The sequence below is a fragment of the Typha latifolia genome, chromosome 3 (genome assembly GCF_019914945.1).
Source record: "Typha latifolia isolate L0001 chromosome 3, TyphaL0001v2, whole genome shotgun sequence".
NCBI classification, from domain to species: Eukaryota; Viridiplantae; Streptophyta; class Magnoliopsida; order Poales; family Typhaceae; genus Typha; species Typha latifolia.
The window spans coordinates 793,180-810,781 of NC_133088.1; the positions used below are offsets into that span (position 1 = coordinate 793,180).

Below are 17,602 nucleotides of genomic sequence, written 5' to 3' on the forward strand. Positions count from 1 at the left end.
ACATAATTTTCTCAACATACTCATCCTTAGTAAAGCCATTTGCAATCATTGGTTTAGAATTTTATAGTTTGTATTCTCTGCGGAGCTTGTCGTGCGCAGTGATCTCTAACTTTTACTATGCCTTATTTCGTGAAAGATCCTTCTACGGTTTATGTACATCCAGTGATTCAGATACACCTATATATTCTGAATTCTACTCTACTACTCGTAATGTATGTGAAAATACGCCAACTTTGGTATGTCAGTAATATTGCATCACAACTAATTACCATAAACTATCCAGGCCTATAGAGTTTGTGAAGAACAAGATGCGAGCATAGAGCTCTCCAAGAGCCTGTACCCGAGAAAAAGGAAAAAAGAAAAAACTTTGATGTGCAAAGCATTGATCTGGACTACTACTGAGTTTGGCGAACTAATTAATACAGAAGGTCCTCGTGCCTCTTTCCCAATTCCCATATGTTACATGTATACCTCATGACAAACTTTTTAATTGATCACCAACTAAAAGCCTAATTCCTTGTATATGACACTTGTCATAATTAACTAACGAATGGCAGACAAGAGCTACAAGGACACTGTCAAAAATGTACTCTTGACAGTCATAAATAGACAGTCAAAGAAAAATTGGATGCTTTTGCTAATGTCACAGGCTCAAAAGCAGAATTGGATACTACGCACTGTCACAGACTCACTCACTCACAGCAGCTAACCTTGAGAAATGCTAGTTGCATAATTAACACAGAAAGCATATATATATATATATATATATATATGAAGTTCAGAAATGTTACATGTACCATAGATGGCCATTTAGATAACTAGAAGGATTAATCCATATTGCGGCATGCTATTTCTTTTCTGATAAAAATGCATGTTTGTCCGTCTTAGCCTTGCTTGTTAATTTCCAAACTTTGGAAATCTCGTAGGAAATTTGTTACACCTTACCAACATAAATAAAACTAGAATGGCACCAATATGATTGCATGTACTAATGCTATCTACACATTAATTGCATGCAAAATTATAGAATATTGTAATTAAATATCAGGTTGTTTAACTTGTTTAGATGGACGCAAAACATGTAACATGTCATGGAGACCTGCTTAATTTCATACAAAACTAGTAAAGTGCAAATATATTTTCACTGGTTTTAGCTAGTATAATTTATCTCTTTTTTACGATGTGTATCAGTGTGTGTGTATATTTGTAATTAAATCTCAGCTTCTTTAGATTGCTTGCTTAATTTCATACAAAACTAGTAAAGTAAAAAAATGAGATATACTAGCTAAAACCAGTGAAACTATCTCTTATATATATATATATATATATATATACACACACACATCTTTTTTACCTTGTATAAATATATATAGTCCGAAAATGGAAAACGACAAATTTAAGCTAATCACTATATCTCCAACCAAATCGAAGATGCCTCTACTCGTATCGACTATCGATACGGATGTTATTTGAAAATCTAAGGATATATTTGCTTTTCGCATTAGCATCACAGCATATCAATAAGTAGCTACACTGTATATTAGATTTGTCGCGTCTAGTACTTGATTTATACAAGAAATATAGTTGCTATTAATCCAGATCCAAGAAAAATATGCATTTCCTTTGCTGATGATACAGTGGATCAAAAAGTATCTACACTGTATATTTGAATTGTCGCATTCGCGTATAATTTGAATTTCAATTATTAATTACAAGTATAATTATAAATTAGGAGGCATTCTAGTCATAATCTTAAAATATCCAAATATGCCAATGAATTATAGAAGAAAATTGTGCATGAACATTTTTGTTGCCCAGAGCATTATTAGCCATCCTTTTATATATTTAACTTCTAAATTGTGCTATTCATTGTTAAATTAACAGTATACTACCAAGGACATGCCAGAAAAATTCATAAAATTCATATTTTAGAGATTAAGGTTAATTACAAACAAGCATATCATCTTAGGAGATCAATTCATCACTGTCTAGCCAATAGAAAGCGACAAATAATTCTGAATCTATTATCAGAGTACGAAATTAATAGATTTTTTTTAAGGCATACGATATATAATTCTTTTATTTTCTTTTTAATTTAGAAGTAGAAGTTTTTGGATCTGTTGTAAAGTCGTCCAGCGCAGAGGAAAGCGGCTATCTCAGAATTCAAACTGTGGAAATGCATCAAAAGCCGTGCGCTAGGTACGATCATTAAAATGCATGCATGCGTGCGTGCTATTTTTTTCTCACTTTTTCCAATACTACGTATTGCTACATGTAGCCGTTGGTTGACGTGTAGAAAGATAGACTGCAATTCAGGTTGGCAAAACGTACAAATAAAGAGAAACATATGCCATTAAAACGGGACACATATATATTATTCTTCAGCAACCATTCAGGACAAAAGCAAGACACAACTACACAAAAAATAAAAAACAAAACGAAAATTATATTAGAAAAAAGACAACAACTAGGAAACAAAGTTTTTAATTCATGACACTGTTCCTTTCTACTATCTCTCTTTTTCCTCATAAGACTGCGCTGCGTCGAGTATTCTTCATTTTTCTCCAGCTGCTACACTTACCTCATCTTTTCATCCAGCTACGTACGCCATCTTATAATTAAATCCAACCTCTGGATCTCATTCTATCTCTGTATCATATAACAACAGCTAGTACTTCTTTTTCATATATTTAAAAGTAAAAAAAAGGAAAGGAAGAAGAAAAAGGACCCAAGGCAATATGGAACGGTTGCTTGCTTGACGACTCCACCCACCTACATGAAGGATGACGAAGTAGTAGTAGTAGTAGGAGGAGGAGGAGGAGGAGGTGTTGGAGGAGAAGGAGGAGGCGGGGGCAGAGGAAGAGGTGGAGCAGCACCATTACCACCAGGGATATCACCACCATTTCCAACCCCACCCAAGACTAGACGATTCCAAAACCCATCTCCTTCTCCTTCTTGGTTCCCCCCTCCATTAATCCCAGTATTATTCATAGGCGCAGCAGCAAAGAAAGCAGAAGCAGCAGCAGCAGCAGCAGCAGCATTCATCTGTTGATCCATATTAAATCCATGCATAGGAAACTGTGGATTAAAAGACTGGAAAGCACTAAATCCACCAACAAATCCACCGGGATTAAACGGCGGTAGCCCAACACCACCTCCCAAAGCCACACCACCACCGCCGCCGCCGCCACCGTAAAACATCGGTGGCGGCAGCAGCATAGGGTTAGGGTTAGGGATGTGGTTACTAGAGCTAGGAATTGCGGCGGCTTCATTGAAGAGAATTGGGTTCTTGGGTTGGGAGCCAGCCTTCTTGCCGCGCTTCTTGATGCCGCCGCCCCCCGCCGGTATGTTGCGGAGGGTCCCGCCGTGCGTCCAATACCTCTCACAGTCGCGGCAGTAGTGACGCGGCTGCGAGGTGTTGTAGTTGTTGTAGTAGCAGAATTTGGTATTGCCCGACCCACACCGGGGGCAGTCCAGCGTCGGATGCTGCCCGCTTTGCCGAGGCTTCCTTCCTGCCGCCATAGCCACCACTCTTTTTTTTTTTTTATCTCTCTCTCTCTCTCTCTCTCGCTCGCTCGCTCGCTCGCTCTTTCTCTAAATTGAGATCACGCAAGAATTGAGAGAGATGGAGGAAGGCCTAGGAATGGAGGAGGTATTTATAGAGGTGACAAGGGGCCAATGGGTCTTTGCATGCAGATTTGCTACAGGAGCATATCACTTCAACGTGTCTGGCAATTCGCTCGGGTCAGAGAGATGGACGGCTCTCGATCTCTAATCAGAATTGCGCAGGGGAATCTCAAGGTCGGTGCAAAATAGGAATTGAATCGAAGGAATCCACTGAAAGATTTGCTGAGATATTCTACCCGCCGGGCACTACTATTAAGTTGCATCCGCTCAACTCGGGCAAGTACCCCAAAAATACAACCACGGATTAACTAGGGGCATCTCGCTTGCTTTACCCATATCCTTGTGCATAAATTAAGTTGGAGAGCGGATAAGTTAGGAGGAAGAGGAGGAGATGTAGTCTACCAACCTTACTATTTTCTCAGAGAGGCGAGCTCGCCTCCTCTTTCTTCTTGCCTTTGGTTTCTTTAGGAGGGAAGGTTTGGATTGGGGAAGAAGATGGAAGAGAGAGAAGGGAAGTGAGTAGAGGAGTCGTCAGATGTAACAGAAAATGACACGGTAGCAGTTGTGAAATGGTTTGTGACAAGTTAGAGGGGGGAGAGAGAGAGAGAGAGAGAGAGAGAGAGAGAGAGAGAGAGAGAGAGAGAGAGACAACTACTGGGCTTTGGGAGATGGGCCCAATTAAACCAACGGAGAGAGGGAGGGGGGCGGCGGAGACACGCCTACCATTGTGGCATTGTGTCAGAAACTCTCTCTCATCTGTCTATCTTTTTCCTCTCTCATAACTGTCACCACTTACCCATTTGTCTTGAGAATTTTACAAGTAATACCCTAGATGAAGAAAAAATTATGTGAAGAGGCCAGGTTCTTATTTGTAGAAATGAGCAAAATTTTGCACGCCATGGCCATGGGAGAATGTTCTTCAACACGGGGTGAGACCTGTAAATATTGAAAAGTTGTAGGGTCCTAACTGGAAAATTTACCGTCCAAATATTGTAGTTATGTGCGAGCGAAGATTCCTAGAGTTCTTATTAGTGTGTGGAGCCCGCCGTGCGACTGGAATTGGGTGGTAACGGATGTGAGGAGGAGTTCGTTGTGGAGGAATGGCGAAGCACGTGTCTTTAGCTCCTGTAACGGACGAGAGGGTTAGAAGAAAGATAAGTGGGAGGCCGGAGGGGGGTGACGTTATCATCCGTTGAGGCGCAAAAAGTTCCATTGGCTCTGTGCAAGGTGACGACGAGAAGCAGCGGGAGTGTTATATATGCTCACGCTAAGATGCCACCATACCTCTCCATAGGAGTTTTTTTTTTTTTTTGGCACATATGACCGCTGCTTTTGAAGCGTCAACGTTTGTTACGCACGTAACTGTTGCTTTCCCATGAAACGAATTAGATCAAATTTCCCGGATTCGGATCAAAGATAGAGAACTTTTCCGTTTTTTTTTTCTTTTGAAATATGAGCCTATTTAACCAAGTATAAAATAGAATATTGTACTGCTGGTTGAAATAATATCATTTGGTTACTAGCTAGGTATCCCCTTAGTTATCCCATAGAATTGTAAGTTTGATTCCAGCATCTCAACTACTCAATAAATACTTTGTTGGGCCATACAATGATACGAATAGCTTAACATACACAACCAATTGGTCTTCGTTTTTCTTCTATTTCTGCAGCTATTTATATTTCTATATGTAGCTTAAAAACAAACTATCGAGCATAATTCTAGAGATTGGCGATTCTGAATGAACATTAACTCAAGGAAACTAGTTACAATCCTCTTTTCATCAGTACAATTGCAAAAAGGCAGTAATTAAACATGATAAAGAATCTGAGTTTGAATATGTTGATCACTTCCACAATTCCTCCATTGGAATTCCTCGTTCAAGTGCAACATCCCGGAACTGCCTCATTTTTGACACTGCAACTACAGTGGCTCTAGCATTATTAAGAGCATTTTTACTCCCGATTTGTTTCCCGAGAGCATTCTCAACTCCAGCCATTTCCAGTACAATCCTCACAGCTCCACCAGCAATAACACCAGTACCAGGTGAAGCAGGCCTCAGCATGACCTTTGCTGCTCCATAATCTCCATCAGCTCTAGAGTTGGTTTTGGGCAAACGAAGAGGCAAAAGCAAGTCAAGATTTTTTACTATAGCATATTGATTGAAAAAAGAAAACATGAGAGCAACCACATAAAGATTAAAAAAAAAAGGGTTATAGTTCAACAGAAACAGTACAATTCCATGCTGATATGCTTTCATGTAATGGAACTTGAATAATTATCAGTTGGCAATTCATTTGGCTGGTGTAAAACATAACCTGAGTGATCTCCTATACATTTATTTACATAACCCAGTCAAGACTAAATCAGTTTCATGTGTTGACTGATTACAGAGTGATAAAGTCAAGAAAAAGTTAAAAAGTCAAATGCTTTCTAGATCAATTTATGTGTTGACTCACTACAGAGTGATATTGAGAAGCTACCATTATTGATAAAAGCATAACAGTAAAGTAAGCAACAGACTGTTTTAAACAGTCCAAGTATAAAGTTATTACATTTAATTTATCACATTCAAGATTCTCTAAAAACGACTACAATATTTAGCATTGATCTCTATAACTCATTTTTCATATATAATCATCTAATTGACATCTGCTTGTAAAAACTGTCACCTCTTCCAGTCTCTTCAGAAACTGTCACCTCTTCAAGAGGTCTACTCAAATTTAACTTGTGCTCTAATCTATACATATGCAAGGAAAAAGCTTGACTATAGACCTCCTGTTACTGAGTATATCTAACAATAAAGATTTCCAATTTGACTTCTCCGCTTGTTTCAACAGAGATGCAAAATCTCTAGCCCTGTATTTTTACTATCCCTGAGCGGTGAGAGAGAGAGAGAGAGAGAGGGAGAGAAAAGATAAATGTAGACATGCACAAACAGAACCTTTCTGGGATAAAATACTTCCAAAAAACTAGTAAATGTTTTGTCTATCAGAAATATAAATGCCATACACCTACTGGCGAAACATGAGAAAAGTCCTTAAAAACGATCAAACTGGAGATATGAAATACAAGCTAATTAATGTGGAAATCCATACAAACCTGAACAAAAGCTGAAATGATTTTCTTTTTTGGCTATTCATTTTATTGGTTTACGAATCTGATATTCTTTACATCTGACACTACTGATCAAGGAAATATTAAAATATAGTTGTACAGAAATCCCACACAGAGACAATTGCACATAGGTTCTCAAAAGCACAAGGGAGAAAACACATCAGCATGGAAGGAGAAGGAACTAATGTTCCGCTAGGGTACTATTCCAAGGTTAATTTACAGCTTGATTGATTGCATTCACTCCTCCAAGACATGCTCTTGAAAAGATTGTTAGACAAATTTACATAAAAGAATTTACCTTACATCATCCAAGTATTTTTCCCAAAAATATGATATTGGGCATTGGCGACAATGCACATAACATGGGATTCGCTGTAGCAATAATCATAGTTGAAAAGAATTGATGCAAGAGTTAAAGCAAGTTTCATATACTGGCTTTCACTCTGAAGTAAATCCTTCATGAATTAGTGCATTCCATCTAAAATTATTATGAAGCAAGGGAGGGTATTCCACAGAAATCCAAGTTGCTTCAGTGTAGAAAGTAATTCTACCTTAGCAAAGTATTAGTTTAGTCTCATGAAACCAAGAATCATAAAGATTACCCAGGACATCAGAAAATCAACAGGAGAAAGGGAACGACTTCTGATGCAGAGGAATTACCCATGGCATAAAAAGTGAGAGATAAATGAACTAAAGTAGTAAAGTACCAAAATAAACTTTTAAAAATGAACCAAAATACCCCTAACAGCCTTCTTGTTTTCCAGTCAACTAAAATGGATCCACTAAGCTATATACTCCATTTGTAACAATGATACCGCTCAAAAGCTCATTGGCAATCTTGCAATTGGGTCTTGCAAACAGTAGGGATTCAAGTCTCTAAAGGGGAGAATTGAGCTCTTTAGTCCCATCATATTTGGTTTCATTGGCTCCCTCTCTACACATGCTGCCCCCACCACTACCACAAAACAAAGTGTGTGCAACTCAAACAAGAAACTAAACTACTCATTCCATTAGATGATGCAGGGAATAAGCTTCATAATGCCATTAGAGTCTAGTTGATAATCATCAACTTGTAATCATCCAACACCAATCAGAGGGACTGTATAAACCAAGTACGGTCATTAGGTTTGAAGCAATTCAGGTCAATAATTGTTTTCTTCTTCAAAGGTCAATGACTTATCTTAAGAGTGAATCTAGTGTTAGTAAGAAATTATCAAAGATGAACACAAATAGTCTGCATTCCAAATTCCTCGCATAGCACATTACATTTCATTCTTGATGGATTAACAAATCTAGAAAAAGCTCCATACCAAGGAACTACTTCAAGTTTCAGTAACGCAAAACCACATTCAACTTTCCATCAATACAACAAACAAAAGGAAAAACAGCAAACTGCAAACACCAGCAAAAGAGAACTGGGTTCGCTAATCAAGTCAAAGTTCTCACCTGTGAGGGAATGTGGAGTACTTGGTCACAGGCACAGTGATGATATTCCTCCTCGCATTCGCCGCCGACTTAGCGATCGCATCCACCACTTCCTTCGCCTTTCCGACGCCAACGCCGACATGCCCCTTCTTGTCCCCGACTACCACAATGGCCCTAAACGACAAATTCTTACCTCCCTTGACGACTTTAGTAACCCTCCTCACCTGCACAACCCTCTCCTCAAACCCATCGTTAAGCTTCTCCCTCTTCCTTCTCCCGAGGAACCCGCTCGATTTCTTGAGCTTCGAGTCCATGGCGAAGACGTCGTTCCCAAGGACGCTCTCGCCGCTGAACGCGGCGCCGTATATTTCCTCGTACCCGGCGGCGATCTCCTCCTCGGTCTCCGGCGGCAGCTCGTCGAAGGCGGGAGGCGGGACGTAGCCTTCGGGTGGGGAAGGGGGATCGAAGGGGAGTTCGTCGGCGGGTTCAAAGCTGTCGAAGTATGTGGTGGTGGCGTCGGCGGAGTTCCGGACGGAAAAAATGGTTGTTTTAGAGAGACGAGAGGGGGAGGAGGTGGAGATGAAGTACGAAACTTTAGGTCTACTGGGGAGGAAGGAGGAGGAAAGGGAAGGTCGTAGGGAGAGGGAGGAGAAGGCGGCGGCCATAGCTGCAGCGGAAGCCATTCCGTTGTCTCACAGACCACTACACCAGAACTGGGAGAGAGGGAGAGGGAGAGGGAGAGGGAGGAAGGCTTATCTAGAACTATATCCTCAGAGAAGTTTTGGGTACGAAGGCCAATTTAGTCCGAGATGACCAATGGTCGGGCCGGGCTAGGTGGGCAAAAGTGGGCTATGTTGCCCATTGGATAGTCGGGCTCGGGCCAAGCAAAGTAAATTGGGTTGGGTGACGTGTTCAAAGGCTTATGACTTGCAATACAAGCTCGTCATTAAGAAAAACACCTTCCTCTTCACAAGCCATGTTAGATTGTTAGGTGATCTCAGTTGACTCATGGTCCGGCACTGTCACTTTAAGACATCGAATCATCGATCAATATCATTGCAGTATATAACCTTACACGAGTACTATGTTCTCCTAACACTTGACGACTACACTTGACTACGTGATAAGATATTTAAACATGAGAAACAAAAACACAGTAAGCCCACAATAAGGGTGATAACTATCCAACAAAAGAATGCCTCAAGAACCCCAGCTGTACGAAAATCTCCAGCAGTCTGACCTGCACAGGATCAGCTTTTGCCTTTGCCGGTTCTACAAGGTTAGTCATGTGTGGGGTCCATTGGGAGTGGAGTGGCGCGGAGTGGAGTGGAGTGAGTGGGGGATCACATGCGGTGATTCGAAGGACACGCAAAGCAGTTGACTTGATCCGGATACCCTGGGAAAAAGGAAGCCGCTCCGCTGCGTCCGCTCACCGCCAATTCCAACGCGACAAAGAGCCCGGTTCGGTCCATGGAATCTGACCCGTCCGGTTCCACTCTGGTTCGGTTTCTTCTCTCTAATTTGATAAAAAAAAGAGAGAAATAGAAGAAAGAGGATACAACAAAGCAATAAATATATATATATATAAAGTAGAGGCATGAGACCTGTGAGCAAGCAACTAAAAAAGACAGCTTAGAAACTTACTGGTCTGGTATCTGGTAGCATCACCCACTCCATATTGAACAGGGGCCCATTACCAACCAAACCTAACTAAGCAGTCAAAATCCCATTTAAAATAAAGGGTCGTTACATGTTTGGCCACTGAAAAGTTCCAGAATGTATCGTCCGCATAAATCAGCAGTACAATTGAGAAGATTTCCTAGCACTTTTTTTTTTTAATCTCCATTTTCTTGAAAATATTATAGTTGTCACAGGTCGTATGTGATCCATCATGAATGCCAGAAAAGTAAATCACATATGATCAAAAAAAATTTAATTTCTCCTTTTTGACATTTGTTATGGTTAACAATAACGGTGATTCCAAAACTCATCGACTCTTCTTCCTCTCTCCTCCCTCCATTTCTTTCCTGCTTACTATGATTCCATCTTTCTGACTCGGAGAGAGCTTCTCCTTCCAACAGCATTTATTAACTTTGGGAAAAGCAGCAACCCTACCCTACTAAAAGCTCCCAGTCTTCCACTCTTTGGAGTTTGGACTCACTCTCTCTCTCTCTCTCTCTCTCTCTCTCTCTCTCTCTCTCCCTCTTTTTTTAGTCCCACATCTCCAAAGATAGAGAATACAGAGAGAGGAGCCCCCAGAGCTTCTCAAACAAAGCCCATATGGCCGACGAGGGCGAGAAAAGAAAAGGGAAGAAGGAAGAAATTTTGGCATAGAAGGTGGGTCTTTGTTGGGTCCACAAGGCACCCAGCATCCAGCACCCTTGCTTCATCCACAAGCCCTCTTCCCCTCTTCTTTCCATGCCAGTCGTAGAGTTCTCTCTCTCTCTCCGTCTACTTCTTCGTCTTCTCCTTTCTTTGGTTCCTGAGTCCTCTTGGGGATGTGGGTCTTTCTCATCTCCTCTTTTGGCGACTACCCACATGCATGAATGCGCTATATAGTACCCAGTTCATCTCTCTTGGGTCTTCTTAGAAACACTTCCAAATGGGATATCCCTCTTCCACCACCATTGCCTTCTACTTCTTCAAATGGGTCTTCTTGGTTTGTCTACTTCGCCCTTTTATGGTTCTCGCCTTGCTGTGCCACCCCGGGGACCTCCGGGCACTGAGGGAATTCTCTGGCAACCTCACCGATGGCAGCATTCTGTCCAATTGGTCCGATCCTAATCTCTGCTGCGGCTGGGATGGCGTCCTCTGCTCACCAGTCGTGGACGGCGGTTCAAGGGTTTCCATGCTCATCCTTCCTGGCCGGGGATTGGCGGGGTCCATCTCAAGCTCTCTCGGCAACTTGGTTCATCTCCGGCGCCTCGACCTCTCCCGTAACCTCCTCGCCGGCGGCATTCCCTCGGAGCTGTCGACCCTTGACCGGCTCGAGCTTGTTGATCTCAGCTACAATGGACTATCCGGCCCAGTCGCCGCACTTGGCGGCATGAGGGCGCTTCGGGCGGCAAATATATCCTCCAATTTATTCAATGGCTCTCTGGTTGATCTCAGTACATTGGCGAGTTTATCATACTTCAATGCAAGCAACAATTCTTTCACGGGGTTGATCGATCCGGACCTCTGCATCGGCTCTCCGGCGATTCGGGTCTTGGATTTATCAGCCAACTCGTTCTCCGGGCCGCTCCCGGACGGCGGCCCTCTCCGATGCAATGCTAGTTTGCAGGAGCTTTACCTTGGTTACAACTCGCTATCAGGTAATCTCCCTGGATCTCTCTTTGATTTGGTGGCACTGAAGAACCTATCACTTTCTTCGAACAATTTCTCTGGTAGTATTAGCATCAGGATTAATCTGCTCTCCAGACTTAGAACATTAGATTTCTCTGGCAATCAATTCTCTGGCCCTCTTCCTGATGTGTTCCAGAACCTCACAATGCTAGAGCAGTTGATTGCTCACTCCAATTCTTTCTCCGGCGACCTCCCGCCTTCCTTGGGTCAGTGTACTATGCTTAAAGAGCTAGACCTCCGAAACAATTCACTAACGGGTCCCATCAATCTTGATTTCTCTGGCATGCCATTCTTAAATTCTCTTGATCTCGCTACAAATCATTTCGTCGGTCCTCTTCCTATTAGCCTCTCCAGTTGCCAAGAACTGAAAACCCTGAGTCTTGCTAAGAATGGCCTATCTGGTCAAGTTCCAGAGGAGTATGAAAACCTTGTATCGCTTTCGGTAATATCATTGTCTAACAATAGCTTCCAGAACTTACCAGGGGCACTAAGCGTGCTCCGGCGGTGCAAGAAACTGTCTACACTTATCCTCACCAGGAACTTCCGTGGAGAAGAGGTCCCAGAATACTCTGATGGATTCAAGAACTTGGAGGTACTGGCATTAGGAAACTGTGCTCTTACAGGCCAAATTCCCCTCTGGTTACTGGATTGCAAGAAGCTGCAAGTCCTGGACTTGTCATGGAACCACCTGAGCGGTTCAATTCCTCCTTGGATTGGACAGCTCGAATACCTGACTTACTTTGACATCTCAAACAATTCTTTGACTGGGGGTATTCCGAAGAGTTTGACGCAACTAAAGAGTCTTGTTCTTGCTCAGCCGTTTCCGTCCTTGAACTTCATCGGAATGCCATTATATGTTAAGCGTAACAAAAGCACAAATGGCCTGCAGTACAATCAACTCTCAAGCTTTCCTCCATCTTTGTATCTGAATGACAATGGATTTAATGGGACAATTTGGCCCGAGTTTGGAAATCTAAGAGCACTCCATGTGTTGGATCTGAGCAATAACAACATCTCTGGAAGCATTCCTGACACCCTCTCTGATATGGAGAATCTGGAGGTGTTGGATCTCTCATGGAATCATCTCGATGGATCTATCCCCAAGTCTTTGAGCAAACTTACCTTCTTGTCAAAGTTCAGTGTAGCTCATAATAACTTGCAAGGGGATGTACCAACTGGGGGCCAATTCTTCAGTTTTTCTAACTCAAGCTTCGAGGGTAACCCAGGACTTTGCAGGTCATCCGGTCCTTGTAATGGAAATCAATTGGCAATGACCCAGAGTCCTGAAATCCAGTCCAATGAGGGTGGCAATAAGATGAGAAGAAGTAGCATACTTGGAATAACCATCAGTATCAGTGTGGGTATTGCGGTCCTTCTAGCTGTTGTCTTGCTTAACATGTCAAGGAAGGAGGTCGGAGATTTAATGGATGAAGAGGATGTGGAAGACAGGTCAAGCAGATCATGCGACTCAGGTTCAAAGTTGGTAATTTTCTTTCAAAATTCTGAGGCAAAGGAGTTAACCATTTCTGACCTTCTGAAAGCCACAAACAATTTTGATCAAGCAAATATAGTTGGGTGTGGAGGTTTTGGCCTGGTATACAAGGCATATCTTCCCGATGGTACAAAAGCCGCAATCAAGAGGCTTTCTGGTGACTGTGGACAGATGGAAAGAGAGTTCCGGGCAGAGGTAGAAGCGCTCTCGAGGGCTCAGCACAAGAACCTTGTTTCCTTGAAGGGTTACTGCAGGTATGGCAATGACAGATTGCTGATCTACTCCTACATGGAGAATGGGAGTCTTGACTATTGGCTGCATGAAAGGGTAGATGGTGGCTCTCTGGTCAGGTGGGAGTCCAGGCTTAGAATAGCCCAGGGTTCGGCAAGAGGATTGGCTTACTTACACAAAGTCTGCGAGCCCAACATCATCCATCGCGACGTGAAGTCAAGCAACATTCTCCTCGATGAAAGATTTGAAGCTCATTTAGCAGATTTTGGTCTATCAAGGCTTATCCATCCCTATGACACTCATGTGACAACTGACCTGGTGGGCACCTTAGGATACATTCCTCCTGAATACAGCCAATCTTTGACAGCCACTACTAAAGGAGATGTCTTCAGCTTTGGTGTTGTTCTATTGGAGCTTCTCACAGGCAGAAGGCCGGTAGATGTTTGCAAGGCAAAAGGTTGCAGGGACTTGGTTTCATGGGTGATTCAAATGAAGTCTGAAAAGAAGGAAGAGCAGATATTTGATACCATAATATGGAACAAGGTGTATGAGAAGCAGCTTCTGATGGTCCTCGAGACTGCATGCAAGTGCATCAGCCCAGATCCGCGACACCGGCCCTCGATTGAGCAAGTTGTTTCATGGCTTGATGCCGTTGGATCTGATGCCTGACCTCTGACCTTGTTAATTGGCCGATCTAGTCCAAGGAGAGTGACCTCGGAAGTTTCTTACTCCAATTTTGAAGAAACATATAATGTAAATAAATGTTCTATTTCAATATCATCAGTCAGGAAATCAGAACATATGTTTACCCTTTGTTTTCTATCCAGTTAGCAATCTTCTTTTATCAAAACTGCTGTACAAACTTCTACTTGGTATACCAATATTGTCTGCTCATTACTTGAGAGATCACAGGACAAGGTTGCTTTTGCTAACTGGCGCTGTATGCAGTTACTAGCTAACTATAGTTTTATATACAGGACCTAATGAGGTGGTTGTCATTAGATGTAAGTTTTAACTTGTCTCAAAACTGCTTTCCATTCTCCTTTATCTGGTTCACTGATGTTCTTGGAGCTGCTAGAATAACTGTCCCTGATTGCATTAGCCTCATTTTCCATACTTGCGATTTAATTTGCTGATTCCCTCTCCAGATAGATATATCTACAAAAGTAGGTGGTGATTTGCAAAAAGTCCTTTTTTCCTTGATAATTAAACCAGTACCTGATATTATCTGTTGATATCTTTTTGAAAATCCACTTGATTGTAATATTTCTCCCACTTCCTCTTTATATATACTTATGTCTGCCTATGTAAAGGAAAGGATAAATTATATTAAATGATTGATATTGCGAAGAATTAGAGCTTGGCACGTCAAAGAAAGCTTCAGCTCATTCACTGAGACGGTAAACTGTCGTGTTCACCCACCGACTTCAGAACAGTTTGGCGGATCGACTGCCACGCAAAGTCGTCCATCAACTTATTAATTGGTACGTTTTAATCTCATATAGTTCCATATAGCCGCGCGTATGCAGTTTTGCCGCAGAGGTGGTTGTTTGTAGTAGCCTACCATATGTTCGATGAAATGTTTGACTCAATGCTATCCTTTGTAGTTCGTATCATATCACGAACTTAGTTTGTGTTACTTCTTCCTTGGATCCTCAGGAGTCAGGAAACAACACCAACATTCCTTTATCAAATAAATCTTGTGATCAAAATGGAGTTGATGACACCAAGATGGAAGGGAAAAGGCTCCGCAGCCATTGCAGAAGCCAATCCAATGTCACAGATAATCCTGCAGCTCCAATCCATGTTAGTCCAGCAAGAAACACATGCAATCCTCTGTGATTTTGCTGCCCTCCTCGGCGCCGGTCCAGACGCCGCTGACTTGCTTAACCGCGCGTGTTTCGGTCGGCAAATCAACACTTACAGTAATAACAAGCAGTGGTTTCAGCTAGGCATGGAGGAGGTTTTCTACATGGCACACCAACTCCAATGCCTCAAAGTTGTAAGAGAGAATGACCAGCCTATGAATGACCCAGAGCTATGGAAGTACATAGCATCCAAGAATCCAGCATTTCCAGAGCATTACAAGGCCTATGCTCATCTTAGGAGGAAGAACTGGGTGATGCGTCCGGGGACTCAGTATGGCGTGGATTTCGTAGCATATCGGCACCACCCAGCTCTCGTTCACTCGGAGTACGCTGTGATCGTTGTCGCAGAAGGTAACGGCAATCAGAACGGAGCTCGGCTGAATATTTGGTCAGATGTGCAATGCAGTGTCCGAGTCTGTGGCAGCGTGGCAAAGACATTGTTAGAAATTAGCGTGAACCGAAATGGGTGTGAGGCAAGTTTTCCTTCATGTTTGGAGAAGTTTACAGTGGAAGAGCGTGTGATAACGAGATGGCTGCCTGAGCAGTGCCGTGATGGATAGTAGTAAGAGAATTTCTTTGGATCACAATATCAGCACTAGTTTTTATTTTTATTTTTATGCATCTAGTTCTATAAGTCATCTTTCTACAACGTCTACTGCTTACTTGTTTTGATCTAAACTTTAAAATTTGCCAGATAATTTTTCTGGAAGATAATTGAGTCAATTGATCATAGTGTTGTAATTTGAAAGAGTTATACTGCTTCTTTGAAGGTACTTTACTCCCATATTCTGACTTCATTAATTAATTGGAAAATACAATCAATCAACAAATGACGAATGTAAAACGATGAATTGGGTAGTAATTAACTTGCATTCCCGTCATTTGGCTGTTAGTCATATTCGATGATGGAGACATCCATCTTATCCATAGATCTACCTATATACCTATTGATCAACTTTTCCTATCTTACAAAATCTTATCTTGGAGGTTATGCTCAAATTAAGGACAGAATATTAGAGAAATCTCTTCCATCCTGGCTGGCATGATGTAACCCCATCACTAGCAATACTTTAAAATGATCGTGCAATAATTTACTGCCAAGCTAGCCCACAATATTCACATCCAAAGTTGATCAAGATAGAAGTTACACCAAAATCTAGAAAATATCAGATAGAAATGCCACTCTTAAAGTCTACTACACGCTTAACAACATAAGCAACTCTAGTTAGGGAGACTACTTAGATAACCACACATCAGCAAACATCAGAGAGAGAGAGAGAGGAGAGGGTTGACAAAAGTATTTAGTATTTACATCCATCCCATCTACTCCTCCAAGAAGACACTTCTTATTTCACCTATCAACGGTGGGAGCTCTTTGTTTCACCACTGTAGAGCCTGCAGTTGCAAACGAATGAACTAGAAGATCTTCTCCTTTTCCAAAATAAGCCCTTCTAAGGCTTCAAAACTATGCAATTAATCATATTAATTACCAGTCGTAGATGGTAGGGGTATTGGGCAGGGGCTTGTCGAATAAGTCGGAGCCGATGGTCTTGGTCGCAAGGTTGCTTCCCGGGTTAAAGACGCTACGCCACACGTTGGCTTTCCGAGGGGTGGAAGGGGTGGTCGGCGTCGATGGCGTCCCCGGCGAAGCCGGAATCGATAACGATCGCTGACACTTGTTACTGCTCTCTCCGACTTCCACATCTTATAAAACGCACAACCAAAACCCAACAGAAGTACATATGGAAATCAATTAAACTTACTAATAGGGTTGCTTACAAAGTATAATTAATTGGAAGAAATAATGAGAGAACCTTTGATGTTTAATGGTTTTGAAGTGGAGACTTTCCTTAGCTTGCCGAGGCCTTTGTCAGGGTGAGGCCCGGCTACTATGTCATCCCACAGCTTGTCAAGAAGAACCATGGCTAGATCTCTACTGCCATAGAGTAAAGTGCCATTGATTTATTATATAGCACCGGCTTAGGTACTACCACCACCGTTGGGTGAATTGACCAACGATGCCAAACTTGACACTAAGAAGAGTGAAAAGAGTTATCCAGAAGATGGAGCCGAGCGAGAAACACGGTAGAGATGAGCTTAAGCCGAGAGTAATAATATCGATATGCCTTAATAAACCTTTTATAGTTGAGCACTTGAGCTCAATGCAAAGCAAATGAGCCAAGTTTCGAGCCGAGAAAAGAAGCCACTCTCCCTACTCAGCTGACGAGGTAGTTGAAAACACGGTAGGTAAAAGGTTATACTGCACGATGGTGATCGTAAGCGAGTTGCAACGAACCCGTTGCTGTGGGCTGAGGTGGTCGTGGATAAGGATGGATTATGGAGGAGTGGGCCACCTCGTGGAAATATCTCGTCCTTCCGACACTGCTACTGACAGCTTGTATTGTTTATGTACACGTGTCGTCCTGCTTATTTTGCCCCCCCCACTAATTAATCGTCTCCTTATCATATTTAAAACCGATAATCTGGTCGCATCTTAGT

At 42.2% G+C, this 17,602-nt stretch overlaps 5 protein-coding genes across 5 annotated transcripts; 2 read left to right on the plus strand and 3 right to left on the minus strand.

Annotated features, from left to right (window-relative positions):
• Positions 1-2,348: 2,348 nt before the first annotated feature.
• On the minus strand, positions 2,349-4,215 carry LOC140784644 (uncharacterized). The gene has a single exon (XM_073132149.1). It carries the CDS (start codon positions 3,520-3,522, stop codon positions 2,773-2,775), a length of 750 nt encoding a protein of 249 aa, XP_072988250.1. The 5' UTR covers positions 3,523-4,215; the 3' UTR covers positions 2,349-2,772.
• A 1,138-nt stretch (positions 4,216-5,353) lies between these two features.
• LOC140785234 (small ribosomal subunit protein uS5c) lies at positions 5,354-9,101 on the minus strand. Its single transcript, XM_073133018.1, has 2 exons — positions 8,189-9,101; positions 5,354-5,721 (listed from the first exon to the last, which is right to left on the minus strand). The coding sequence occupies exons 1-2, from the start codon at positions 8,848-8,850 to the stop codon at positions 5,472-5,474; spliced, it is 912 nt and encodes a 303-aa protein (XP_072989119.1). The 5' UTR covers positions 8,851-9,101; the 3' UTR covers positions 5,354-5,471.
• A 1,014-nt stretch (positions 9,102-10,115) lies between these two features.
• LOC140783800 (uncharacterized) lies at positions 10,116-14,167 on the plus strand. The gene has a single exon (XM_073130864.1). It carries the CDS (start codon positions 10,770-10,772, stop codon positions 13,902-13,904), a length of 3,135 nt encoding a protein of 1,044 aa, XP_072986965.1. The 5' UTR covers positions 10,116-10,769; the 3' UTR covers positions 13,905-14,167.
• A 574-nt stretch (positions 14,168-14,741) lies between these two features.
• LOC140783801 (probable tRNA-splicing endonuclease subunit Sen2) lies at positions 14,742-15,887 on the plus strand. The gene is made up of 2 exons (XM_073130865.1): positions 14,742-14,777; positions 14,895-15,887. Exon 2 carries the CDS (start codon positions 14,947-14,949, stop codon positions 15,661-15,663), a length of 717 nt encoding a protein of 238 aa, XP_072986966.1. The 5' UTR covers positions 14,742-14,777; positions 14,895-14,946; the 3' UTR covers positions 15,664-15,887.
• Positions 15,888-16,206: 319 nt separating this feature from the next.
• Positions 16,207-17,401, minus strand: LOC140783802 (dormancy-associated protein 1-like). Its single transcript, XM_073130866.1, has 3 exons — positions 16,918-17,401; positions 16,594-16,807; positions 16,207-16,498 (listed from the first exon to the last, which is right to left on the minus strand). Exons 1-3 carry the CDS (start codon positions 17,024-17,026, stop codon positions 16,462-16,464), a joined length of 360 nt encoding a protein of 119 aa, XP_072986967.1. The 5' UTR covers positions 17,027-17,401; the 3' UTR covers positions 16,207-16,461.
• Positions 17,402-17,602: the final 201 nt, after the last annotated feature.